Genomic DNA, 13,329 nt, shown 5'->3' on the forward strand with positions numbered 1-13,329 from the left:
ACAAGCCCACGAAGGTCAGAGGAGAGAGGGGAGGGGCAGCAAGGAGGCAGGCATGGGCCAGGTGGAGCCGGTGGGGCCTCAGGCAGGAGAAGGCCTGGGCTCGGGCCCATCTTTAAGGACACTTGGGTGGCCTCCTGGCTGATAGGTTCAGAGAGCAGAGATAATAACCAAATCCCTCCATGAAGCACGTGACCAGCTCAGGCCCCAGGCATCCTGCCTCCCACGTCCTGCCACACCTGTGGGCACTGGCTTGGTTGACAGAACCTGCCAACAGACGATCTGGGAGCCTGGCCCATTGCTGGAGGAATTTGCCATGCTTGCTCTGGAGATGACAAATGAGGCAGCCCCAAGATCCAAGGAAGATCTGGGAAGGTCCCAGAGCACAGGCTACCACCAGCCTCAGGACACAGCAGACACAGGCAGAAGCCTGGAGAGCTGACCACAGGAGTACCGTGTTCTGGGGCCTCACCTGAGCAACTTGCTTTGCATCATGGCCTGGTCAGCCCCAAGTCCTCTGCTCACAGCAATGCCTCATCAAAGAGCCTGACCTCGTCTGTCGGCTGGGATGTTCCTTCTGCCCAGAACCACACATGGCACTGAAGTGGGTGCAGGCAGAAGAATAAGAGGAACTAGAACCCCTAGGGACCACATAGTACTGGGAGCAAGGCAGGCCCTGCCCTGTGGATGCAGTGTCCTGAGCCCAGACACCCTCATACCATCACTGCCTGGCATGGCCCTGGAGAGACCCCTGGATGCATACAGGAGAGACGAGGGGAGCCCTGCCTCTGTCTCTGTAACTACCTGCAGCTGTTTCTTTCCTCTTCTCCAAGAGGCCGGGCTTCCTTGAAAACCTGACGAAAGCTGAAGACCTTCTCTCTATCCAGAAAAATGCTCAGGCACCTGGCAGGATGGCCACAGCCCGTAGCCATCCACAGACTTTCTTGGGGCCACAGGGCCAACTAAGACTCCCAGCTAAACCCAAAGAATAAAGCCACCACCTGCCTTAAAAAAAGACTGAGTGAAGGACTAAACTCCTTCCTTGCCATTGCCCTGGTTTCCTGAACCCTGTAGGGTCAGCCCCCCATCCCTGCCATTTCTCAGCATGGTGGGTCCCCCTGATGACTACTGTCACCCTTTCCCCTGCCAGCCCACCGACTCCCTGAGCTGCTGGCACCCACAGTCCCATACCACCTACACCTACTTGCAGACTTCTGTTTGCCCCCATGCCCCCCACCTCCAGGATCAAAGATCTCTTAAGAGCAGATTCCAGGTCATTGCTCAGTGCTTCTGCCGGGCACAACACCTCCTCTGCAGGACAGCCGGGGGGGCAGCCTTGGCCAATCCCATCCCATCTGGCTGCTCAGCCTCCACCACCACCCCTGGGCGCCCAAGGAGACTGTGTTGCTTGTGCACTGGGCCTTTTGCCTTGGTTGAGCTGCATCGGTTGCCCACCTTCTCCTTGCCAGCGGCCTGGCTCCCTTCCCTGCCCAGGCTCCCCATCGAGCCCCTCACTGGCTCAGCACCAACCCTGATTGTACCTCCCTACGCTACATACAGTCTCTGGGGCCTCCACCCACCACATGCCTTTGAGCCTCCTGCCCCACACAGTGGTTCTCAGCCCGGGCTGAGGGCCTGAAAGAATCCCCATACCCACCCAAATCCTGGGGATTAAACCTCAGAAATAGTTCTTAACCCTGTCACCGCCAGACTCCCAGGATCCAGATGGGGTTGTGGGGCCATGGCTGCAGTTCCCAGGACCCACAGTGCCAGGGATTGGCAGGAGTTTTGTGTATTTACTGAATTGCCACATGGACCAACAACTGGATCCCTAGCTTGGGTCTTGTCTCCACTCTCATCCTGCAGATCTGTCAACCTCCCTCCCAGCCTCCAGCGTTACCCTCCCCCACACCTGAATGCCCCCCAACATCACCTGAAGTGAAGCCCCTCACAGGGCCGAGCTTCCCCAGTGACCTCCAGGTGTCCTCTGGGCTCCAAGCAACATGCTCTTGGGGCTGTGGAGCAGACCCCACTCAGCAAAGGGATGGCTCTCCATGCCTAGAGTATTTCAGGCATAGGGTGTGGGCTGCTCGCGGCACTCAGGCGGGGGCTACCTGGGCACCTAGGGTCTATGAGCACCTAGAGGGCAGTGCTGTCAGCAGCTGGATGAGGGCATCCATACCCGGTGGAGCCCGAGGGTATGGTGGTTACTCAGAGGGTATTCAGAGCCCTGAGGGCCTGTCAGGGTACTGAGGTCAGAACGGGACCTGCCCATGCTGGGGCAGCCACTGAGAAAGGTGACAGCAGACACTACTCCAAGGTCCTGTAGTGGCCGTGATACCCAGCACATTGCACACTGTGCTCCCAAAGACAGCATGTCGCTGGAACCACCCTGGCTCCCCTTCTGACTGCAGCCTCTCCTGTCCTGCCCTGCCCATACCCTCAAGCCCACCCCCTTCCCAGGAGCCAGCGGTGGTAGGAACAAGCAGAGGAAAAGCCTGGCACACTCACCGTCTGGTTGTCCTCATAGAGTTTCAGGTCGTAGCCACTAAGCTCCACACAGAAGATGATGGCTGTGACGCCCTCAAAACAGTGGATCCATTTTTTGCGCTCTGATCTCTGCCCGCCCACGTCCACCATCTTGAAGGTGAGCTCCTTGAAGGTGAATTTGTTCTCCACTATGCCCGTGGTCATGTCCCGGGAGCGCAGAATGTCCTCGACAGTGGGGATATAGTCGGGCGCGGCAATGCGCTCCAGGTCATTCAGGTAGTAGGCGGCGTTGTCCTCCAGGTGGTACTCGCTGGAGCGGCCGAAGCAGGCCTGTGCCCCGGGGTCGGCCCACAGCCGCCGCATGACCCCCAGCAGCTCGGGTGTGATTTCACCCTTGCTCTCGGCAGGGCCCGTCAGCGCGAAGAGCTGGACTGCGTCGTAGGCGCGGTCTGGGTTATGGAAGTCGATCTTGAGGGCGGCCAGGGCACGGATGATGCGGGTCAGCGAGTCGATGGCGTTGTAGATGATGAGGGGCTTGTACTCCTTGCAGGCCTCCAGGTTGAAGCCACCACTGTGGATGATCTTCATCTGCTTCACGATGGTGCTCTTGCCCGAGTTGCTGGTGCCCAGCAGGAGCAGCTTGATCTCACGGCGCTGCCGCTGGCTCTCTGAGCGCAGGTGGCGGTCAATTCTCCGGGACCGCCGCGCCGCCTCTTTCTCCTCTGAGCTTTGCCGACATCCCATGGTCCGGCAGCGGCGGGCCCAGATGCAGAGCAGGGGACGGGGCACCTCTCCCTGTTGCCACCAAGCAGGGGACGCTGAGATGCAGGCCGGGTATGCCCGGCAGACGGAGCCCCGCGCCCTGGAAGCGCTCAGTGCGGGTGGGGGGGCGAGGCTGTGCCACGCTGCAGCCCCTGCCCCAGCACCTCTTCTCCGGCTGGCATGGCGATCTTCTTTTGTGAGGAGGTGGCCGAGCCCTCCCTCTAGTGACACTCCACCTGCCCAGGCCAATGTGGGGCCTGATACGCCGTAGTCATTCCCTGTTCTCCGACGGTGGGAAGCTGTACTGTAGCGGCTGCCTAGGCTGCTGCCCTCTGGTTGCTGGTTGCTGTGGCGATGCTGCTAAGTGCGGCTGGAAGGCCAGCCACTGGTGCCACGGGTGCTCCCTGCGGCCCCCCTGCCTTGGGCATCCGCCCTTCACCTGCCAACACAGAGAAGAGGGTGAGCCTCCTCCCACTGCAGGCTGGGTGGGAAAGGGTCAGACCTCGGACGTCGTCAGGAAGCAGCCTGGGGAAGAGTGAATCAAACCCCCTCCCTTCCTCGGAACTCTGCTGAGTCGTGCCCAAACCACAGCAAAACAAACGTGCCTGGGAGCCACGCCCCACACCCCTCCTGGTGAGCCAGTTTGCCTGAAGTCTGGTGCTTGAGGAAAGGGTACCCAGAGCCATACCAGCGTTTTCAGAGTGAGGGAGTGAGTACGGAGCCCTGCCACCCCTCCCTGCCCACTGGACCCAGGCAACCTCCCCCTCCCAGAGCCTCAGTCTCTGGGTCTGGTGGTCATTAGGATTCAATATGGCAATCCTGCTGTGATGTCCCTCCCACGGCCTCCCTCACCCTCTACTACACTTGCTGGGACTGTACCCACATGTGCCACAGCATCAATGGGTCTTGGCCCCTCCTTGGTTTATGGTGAGGTCCCATGCCAGAGTAACTGGATGACCCCCACTCACCACCAGCTCTCAGGAGCTAAGTCACTCCTGCTCTTCCAGGGCAGGACATTCACCAGAAGGAGGCTGGCCAGGCCTGGCAGCAAGCAGACAGGCAGGGAACAGAGCAAGGTGGAGACCCCAGGCTGGGAGCACCACGGGGTAGATAGCAGCCTGGCTCCTGGTGGGTGAGGGGGAGGGAGGCTCAGGCTAGGTGGGCCCAGTTAGGGGAGCAGGGACTGGGGGGTGGGATGCAGGGCAGCAGCCATATGTGGGAAGCAAGACAGGCCAGAGTATGTCTGAGGGCATTAAGAAATGCTGAGTTCAGGGCAAGGCAAGGGGGCAGCCCACCGGCTTCCTGGTTTCAGGCCAAGTCTATCATGTCCCTGCCTCCCACCTTGATGGTCAGTAAAGAACAGTTGTGCTCATGCCCTAGGCAGGGCCTCAGCACCTCAGTGCCCAGCCCTAGCCAGCCACCTGCTGACCTAGGATGCCTGGATGCTCTTCCTGGGCCTCCCCCATTGACCTATGAGCAGCTGAGCCAGAGTCCTCCCCTCCAGGGCAGTCCCAGAGCTCAGGCTCTGCTCTCCCCACCTGGGAGCCTGCCCCACACAACTCTTGCCTCCTTCTTCCAACCTCTGTCCCAGCCTGGCTGCCCCCTGCAGCCTCCTCATTCTGCCATGGCCAGTGTCCTCCCCTCTAATGTCCCCATTCCCCTCATGGTAGGTCCTGGTTGGGAAGGACCCAAGGTGTCTGACAGATCCCAAGACCCAAGGGCCTCATCTCGTTTCTCCACCGGTCCATTCTCCCAGCTGGCCTCTGTGCCTGCTAGACCTGGCAATTCTGCTCCAAAGCAGGCCCTGAGTGCCGGATCTTTCCCTGGCCCACCTGCCTCTGTGGCCAGGGGCCCTATAAGCACCTCTCACACCACCTCTCCCTCTCAGTAGAAACTTCATGTGCCCCCAGTGCTTCCAGGATGATGAGTTTCATCCCAGCTGTGTGGCCTGGGCACTTGACTCCACATCACAGAGCCTGTCTCTCACCGGTCACAAGCATCTGTTAGAGATGAAGTGTTCAGTGCAGAGCCTAGTCCCCAGCCAGTGGCAGCCAGTGCCCCAGTGTCCTCATCACTTGTGGGTGCCTGTCCCCTGAGGACTGGAGCAGCACAATACCCTGCATACCACAGGAACTCAGTAAGCACTGGTGGGAGAGAGGAAGGGAAAGACTCAGGCTTGAAGAGACTGAGGAACTTTGCTGCTTTTCCACAGTCCCATCAGACTGAGGATGGGGGACATGCTGGGTATGTATCCCGTGTAAGCAGAGGTCAAGGAAGGGATCTGAGCAGCAGTGAGTTCCACATTGTGGAATTACATGGGATTTTTTTCTTCTTTGCATTTTACCATATTTCTTGTATCTTCTTGATGAACTTTTGTTGTAAGAAAGGTTTTATAAACAAGAGTCAGGGCTTTAACAAGGCCCTGTCTCTCATGCTACCCAGGACTTGCCTCTCTCCACCCTGGACTCTGAGTGTGTGGAGCAGGGACCCAGTGGCTGTTCCTTGGTCTCTACTGATGACCCAGAAGCCCCCTGGGTGTAGAAAGGAGTCCAAAGTCCCCAGCAGCTGCCGCCCAGGGCCCCACTCCTGCAGGAGTGCTGATGCCCTCCTTCTGAAGGCAATGCCAGACAGGCCGGGGGTGCCCCATGTTGTCATTACTGTTTTCCTCAATTTGTGCTTGAAAATCTAAGGTACACCCAGGCCCCAAGTGACCAATTCTCTCTCAGTTGGTTAATGACAGGGACAAAGATCATCCAGAAGGGCAGGTTCCTTCCACCGTTTACTGTCACCTAGACAAGCAGCAACAAGGCACCAGGTCTCCATGCCTTGGGGCACCCTGCAGTGACCCCAATCTTGGGACATGGTCTAGCTCAGACAGGTGACATGGCCTGAGGTCGTGCAGGCGAGTCCTCTGCCTCCATGCAGAGCTGCACCCAAACAGACCAAGACATTGGCCGCTTCCTTGCAGTGCTGCACATGATCGCCCTGCCTCCAGATCCTTCTCAAACCCAAATCCTTCCCCTTGCAGCTTCGGCCCGCGGACCTCTCCAGGCCCAGCACAGGCTGTGCTCTGGAGGGCTGGCTCAGTCACCCCAGCCTGCTCATCAGTGGCCCCCTCGCCTTGCTCCTATACCAGATCTCCGCCTATTCTTCACAGGCCAGCTCACGCGTGGCTGCCACCCCGCCAGCAGGGCACCTTGTCCATGCCTGTGGCCTGAGTCTCTTTCTACTGTGTCCTTTCTTTCTCTGGTCTCTCCTGCCAGGCTGGGGTTTCCTTAAAAAATGGTGATGCCCTTACCAAACACCATATACAAAAATTAACTTAAAGCAGATCAAAGACTTAAATGTAAGACCTAAAACGACAGAATTCATAGAAGAAAGCATAGGTCAAGAGCTGCATGAACTTGAATTTAACAATGATCTCTTGGATATGACACCAAAGGCACAGGCAACAAAAGAAAAAAATAGCAGGGGCACCTGGGTGGCTCAGTTGGTTAAGTGTCTAACTTCGGCTCAGGTCATGATCTCATAGTTTATGGGTTCAAGCCCCACATCGGGCTCTGTGCTGATAGCTTAGGGCCTGGAGTTTGCTTTGGATTCTGTGTGTGTTTCTCTCTCTCTGCCCCTCCCCCACTCATGCTCTGTCTCTCTCTCTCAAAAATAATAAACATTAAAAAAATTTAAGAAAAGAAAAATTAGACAAACAGGACTCCATCAAAAATAAATTTTGTGCATAAAAAGGCACTATCAACAGGTAAAAGGGCAACCTACAGGATGGAAGAGACTACATGCAATTCCTATATCTGATAAAGGATTAATATCTAGAATATACAGAGAACTAAAACTTGGCCACAAAACAACCTGATTCGAAATTGGGTAAAGGACTTGAATGGACGTTTCTCTGAAGAAAATAAATGGCCAAGAAGTACATGAAAAGAAGCTCAACATCACGGACCATTAGGGCAATGCAAATCAAAACCACAGTAAGATATTACCTCATACCTATACAAATGACTACTATATTGAAAAAAAAAACAACAAGAAAAGAATAAGCAGAAATTAGATCCCTTGTTCAGTGTTGGTAGAAATATAAAATGGTGCAGCTGCTATGGAAAACAGTATGGCGGTTCCTCCTCAAAAAATTAAAAACAGAAGGGCGCCTGAGTGGCTCAGTCAGTTAAGCGTCTGACTCTTGATTTCAGCTCAGGTCAGGATCTCATGGTTCATGAGTTCAAGCCCCATGTCAGGCTCTGCACTGATGGTGTGGAGCCTGCTTGGGGTTCTCTCTCTCCCTCTTTCTCTGCCCCTCCTCCACTTGCTCCCTCTCTCAAAATAAATAAATAAACTTAAAAAAAAAAGTAAAAATGGGGCGCCGGGGTGGCTCAGTCATTTAAGCATCCGACTTCAGCTCAGGTCATGATCTCACACTCCATGAGTTCAAGCCCCGCATCGGGCTCTGTGCTGACAGCTCAGAGCCTGGAGCCTGCTTCACATTCTGTGTCTCCCCCTCTCTCTGCCCCTCCTCTGCTCATGCTCTGTCTCCCTCTGTCTCAAAAATAAATAAAAACATTAAAAAAAATTTTTTTTAAAGTAAAAATAGGATTACCAGCAATTCCACTCCTGGGTATTTACACAAAAGAATGGAAATCAAGGTCTTGAGGACATTTTTGTACACCTGTGCTCATAACCACATTATTCACAATAGCTAAGAAGTAGAAACAATCCAAGTGTCCGTTGGCAGATAAATGGATAAGTAAAATGTGAAGCACCCATACAAGGGAATATTATTCAGCCTTTAAAATGAAAGACACGTGCTTCAACATGGATGAACTTTGAGGACTTTATGCTCAGTGAAATAAGCCCGTCACAAAAGGACACTGTATGATTCCACGTATATGAGATCCTTAGAGCCATCAAATTCAGAGATAGATGGTTGCACAACATTAGTAATGTATTTAATACCACTGAACTGTACACGTAAAAATGGCTAAAATGGTAAGTTTTACATTACATCTATTTTAACACCCAAAAAAACCCCCAACAATAACTAAACAAAACAAAACAAAAAAACACACAAGTCTTACGGGTAAGTCACTCCAAAAATAAAAATAGTGAGGAGGCCAACTTGTGCAAGAGAAAGAGGCAGGCTCCTGCCTGGTCCTGGCTTCACCCACCAGTGGAAGGTCACTTAGGGCCCACATCATCCGTCCTGTGGACTGGAACACCTGACCTAGTGGCCCTCAGCTGGTACCAAGATTCATGAGAGGGTGAATCTCGCAAACCCAGCCTTCAGTCCAAAGCTGCCTTATCCAAGGAGGTGTGACTTATGTTTTGGAATGACCCCAAGGCTAAGGGCCGAGCTTCTGAGAATCAGGAGAGCAGTTTGGGGGTAATGGGCGGGGAGCCTGGGGCTGGCCACGTGGTCCTTGACCAGGGCAGCCACAAGGGAACATGGGAGTAGAGGGGAAAGAAACACAGCCAGGTGGTGACTGTGTGCACTGGGCCAAGTCTGGGAGCTTCTGCCATCTGCATGGGGCAGCCCCCAACAGTCACATCCGAGGTGGGTCCCTCTATTAGAGGTACCCTCTTCCTTCAGATCACCAGAATCAGACAAGCAGAAGGCCCACTCGGAATTCTCCCTGCGGCTCTGCAGGGCTCGGCCACATTCCAGGGTGTATAGAACTGGGGGTGGGGAACAGAGATGTGCACTGACATAGGGAGGGAGGCCTGTGAACAGGAGCTTTGGCCAAGGTCCAAATGGGACCTCAAGACAATCCCATTCTGAGGGTCAGCTTCTTTGCCTTTATGTGAGGCTCCTGCCAGTCCTATCTCTTTTAGTCTACTCTGGGCTTTAGTGGGCTTCTTTAGGACTCCCCGTCAGCCTAAAGACAAAGGGCCAAGGGCAGGACGACCACATTGTTCCCTGGTTCAGTAAGTGCTCACAGTTCCCCAGGGCCTGACACCCACAATCCCCCACCACAGCACTGCTGGGTCTGGCTGGAAACTGAGCAAATGGGTGAGGCAAAGAGTGCCAGGCAGAGGAAAGGCATGTGCAAAGGCCCTGTGGGCCAGGGGAGAGATGAATCACGGTGTGACTGGGGAGATGAAGGAAGGTCAGAGTGGCTGGACAGAGAGAGGAGTCACAGGTGAGAGGACGAGGCAGGGTTGATCAGAGGTGCCCACTGTGTAGGTGCATATTTGTGATCATGTGGGTTGAATGTGTGTGTGTGGGGGGGTTGCACACTTGCAGATGTGTGTGTGTGCCTGTTTGCAGGACTGTGTATGTGTGTGTGTAAGCACTGGTCTAGGTATGTGCCTGTGTGCAGGTCCGTGTATGTGTGTGGGAAAATGTAAGTGCATGCCCAGGTCTGTGTGTGGCTAGCTGTGGTGTGCCTGTAGCAGAGTGTACAGGGAGAGAAGGTATGGGTTACAGTGTGGAGCTGGGCTGAGGTGAGCGAGAGGGGCTGAGGGGAGGAGTCAGGGGTTATTTACCACTTACTGGGGCTGGGGCTTTGAGCCTGGCATTGGGGTGGGGTTAGGGGGCACTGTTGAACGAAGCCAACACCCATGCCTGAGTTTTCACAGATGGAGGGAAGTCAGAATCAGGCCAAAGGCAGCAAATTGGTGGAGAAGGGTGCCAAGCTGCAGAGTCGGGTCGGGGGCGCTGGGGTGAAGGCTGCAGGTCTGTGAAGGTGGGCAGAGCCTGCTTCCTGACAAGTGACAGGTGACCATGAGCAGATGGTGAGGGGAGTGTAACTGCTGGGTCAAAGGCCCTGAGGTGAGAATGTGCCTGGCCAGTCTGAGAGACAGGAAAGAAGGTGGGTAGCTGGCATTGAATGTGAGGGGCTGACAGTAGGAGGTTACTGTAAGGGGTTCTGCTGTTTCTCTGAGCAAGTTGGAAGCCAACTAGAGTGTGAGTTAGGAGTGCCCTATCTGAATAGAACAGGGTGGGCTCCTACATGTAGTTATCCAGGTGACAGGGCAGCAGCATGGGCAAGGGCTAGGGGAGGGGGAGGCAGGGCTGTATGGTGGACAGTGCCTGGTGACGGAGTGGGGTTGGTAACACTTACGTCCACTACTGTCCTTGCTCACGGCTGAGTTAAGGGCCAGGACAGAGCAGGGCGGAGCAAGGCTGTGCAGCACCTTGCTTTTCTTGTGTGCATTTGTGCATGCTCCCCTACAGAGGAAGAGAGACTAGGGCCAAGGTCACCAAGGTGTTGCCCAAGCCAGGCTAAGCCAGGGGTCTCCAAGGAGAGAAGACAGCTTATCAGCTTACAGGCCTGGAGAAGGCCTGGCCTTGGCGGGTGGGACTCGCTCATCACCAGGAGGGAGGTGGAAACAAGAAGCCAAGCCCCTCACTCTGCGGACTCCCTCCCTACCCAAGGAAAGCCCACTCCAAGCTGAGACGCTGAGTCCTGGGCTATCAGAAAGGGGTAAATCGGGGGTGGGGGGCAGAATTTGGTCCCATTGAGGAGGTAGGCCCACATCTAGACTGAATAAATGGAGAAGCATGGTTGTGTTTGATGCCCAAGCAGAAGCCACTCAGATGGCCAGCTGTGGGCAAACAGGGGTAGAACCCCAGAGGCAGAGGGCAGCCTAAGTCTCAGGGCCAGCAGGCAGGGTGAGACCACATACCCAGGGTACCAGCAGGCCCCCGGTTTTCTTGCAGACATGACACACGTGCCCCTTGGAGAGTGCTCAGCCCCAGTGTGGGGATCAGCAAGCAGTCTGAGGTCCTGGGCCTTTCCATTCCCCCAGAGCTGCCCACTTGTCGCCCCCCATGGAGGCCAAGCATCAGCCTGCCTGGGCAGGGCTATGACTCAGCACTACTGTCCCCTGGCCCCGCACCCCGCCCCAGCTTGCTCAGACACCTTCTGCTCTGGCAGCAGCGGCTCTCCCACCTGCCAGCTCCACCTTGGCACCTGGCAGCTGCTCTATGGTGACCTGGAGTGGGAGGAGGGTGGAGGCCCAGCCTGGGTGTCTGTGACTTCAGGCCCTTCCTTGCATAAGGGCATCTGGGCAGAGCAGGGAAGGCTCTGCCCCAAGTCCCAGTAGGCTCATGTCTTAGGGTTTGCAGGCACTGTCAGGAGAGGCATGTTGGGGTACCCTGACATATTGGGGTCCACATGCCTCTCCTGCTTACTGGCCTTGGCTTGCAGGTCAGAGAGGCTCCCATCACCTTCTAGGGGCAAACCCGCCCATGTTGTTTCCATCCCATGTTGTTTCCATCTTCTTCTAAAGAGCGGGTCTCCCTCCCCGCCCTCCGGAACCGTCATCCCTGCGTCAGCTCCCACCGTGGCTTTATTTTAGAAACACAGGGTCCGGAAAAGCCTCTGCCTGTACAGTCACTGATTATCGGTTTTCCTCCCCTCTTAGTAAGGAAATGTTTCCCACTGCCCTTTCATGCCTGGCGCACTAGAATCCAGTGTTCTACTTTTGGTCAACATTTGTGCACACTCCTTCCTGCCTGAGTGTCATGCGCTGGGGTTTCTTGTCTGCACCCCGATTTAGGTCTTCTAGAACCCAACCTGGACCTGCAGGGGTCTTCTTAGTGGCTCTTCTGTGGTCTCGCATAAGCTGATGTACTTTCACTGCCCCGTTCTTGTGCTGGTTTGGACTTCCCTCCCTTTCAATTCCCCACTTCTCCCCTGTCTGAACACGGTGAGGCCCAAGCTGGTATGTCACCCTCTCTAACACTGCTGTGCCCACCAGCCAGCACCCTACGGGTGTGTTACTGGCCCCGTCTGCATGCATCGCCCTAATGGTCTGGTTGCCAGAGCCTGGCAGAATCTTCACAGTGCCGTATCCTTGTGTCCTTGGACCGTCAGGGATAACTATGGGCTGGGCCTGGGGAGGGTCTGTCCCAAGGAAGCTGGGCATCGTGGTGTCAAGGCCAGGCTTGGCTTCACTTTCCAAGCCCACACTCTGCCTCCTTAGGCTGCTGAGGCCAGCCATGGTGGGGGACACAGCCGGCATCTCTCTCATGTGTGGGTCAGCCCTTCCCCTTCCATATGTGGGACAGGTGGTGCCCACCTGTCCTCATATACACGTCCTGTCGAATCGGCCTTATAGCGTCCCAGGGACATGGGTATGACCATACACATGTAGGAACTAGGGTTTGAGGAGCAGGGGGTGCTTCCTCAGGGCTGCCTGGCTGGCAGCCTGTGGGGCTCAGCCTCCACTGGGGCCTCCGACTTCTGTCCCCACGACACAACCCACTTACCTGCTGTGACTTACTCAAAGTTTCTCTTTAAATTGACTTGCATTTTTAAGTACTTTAAAAATGACTTCGTATTCATACTTAAATGGAAGCTGAGGTTGCTGTAGGCAGAAGGAACCTAAACTGTAAGCTGGTGTCGCTGCTGCCTGCAGGGACGCTGGCCATGGAAGGGCCAGCGGGGCGCTGGCTGTTTGTTAAACAACTGGGATTAGCGCGCTGGAGGGTGTGAGAGCCACACTGGCACCAAACTGAGATTTTCTCCTTGAAGGAAAGGGATTGAGAGAGAAATGAGAAAGGATTACCCTCCTCACGGGGAGGGCAGCTGCTGCTCACAGCTGTGGCCTCAGGCCACCTTGTATGATCTGGAGGTGCAGATGGATACACAGGGAACCCAGGCCCAGAGGTCCTCTAGCTGGGACCCCCGGGCTGAGACAGTGGGGTAGGAGTGCCAGCCCCACATCCCTTGTCCTCACTTAGGCCAGAGACCATCTCTCGTCTCAGGAAAGAATACCACTCTGACCTCAGGAAGTCACCCCCTCTTCTGCTCAGTTCCATCTGCCTGTTCATCAGGGCACCCTCTGCTGCTTCTCTCATCACTAAATGACCTAGCACGAGGTGCAGTGGGCATCTGTAACCAGGCCTGAGGCCTTCTACACTCAGATCCAAATGGGCAATCAATCAATCAATCAACCAACCACTAGGCCCCAGACGATCATCACTGCGCCCTCTGGGAATCAAGCCTAGTGTGTGGCAGCTCAGCTCTGGACTCGGGGACATGGGCAGGGGAGGCGTGGAACAAGCTGAGTCTGTGCCTGGAGGAGCTCATATCCTGGCTGGGGAGACCATGAGCAAATAAGTGT

The 13,329-nt window shown here is 55.4% G+C and overlaps 2 protein-coding genes across 3 annotated transcripts in view; one reads left to right on the plus strand and one right to left on the minus strand.

Annotated features, from left to right (window-relative positions):
• The window catches only part of RSPH14 (radial spoke head 14 homolog), an 84,105-nt gene that overhangs the window by 45,786 nt on the left and 24,990 nt on the right, over window positions 1-13,329 (plus strand). The gene's annotated exons all lie outside the window — the stretch shown is intronic.
• Window positions 1-13,329, minus strand: part of GNAZ (G protein subunit alpha z) — a 53,395-nt gene that overhangs the window by 26,768 nt on the left and 13,298 nt on the right. Inside the window, exon 2 of the mRNA XM_086681981.1 lies at window positions 2,509-3,688. Within this exon, the coding sequence (XP_086538107.1) occupies window positions 2,509-3,231 (723 nt within the window). The 5' untranslated portion in view covers window positions 3,232-3,688. The remainder of the gene's footprint in view (window positions 1-2,508; window positions 3,689-13,329) is intronic.

The sequence above is a fragment of the Puma concolor genome, chromosome D3 (assembly GCF_028749965.1).
Source record: "Puma concolor isolate L17-30 chromosome D3, mPumCon1.1.hap2, whole genome shotgun sequence".
Taxonomy (NCBI): domain Eukaryota; kingdom Metazoa; phylum Chordata; class Mammalia; order Carnivora; family Felidae; genus Puma; species Puma concolor.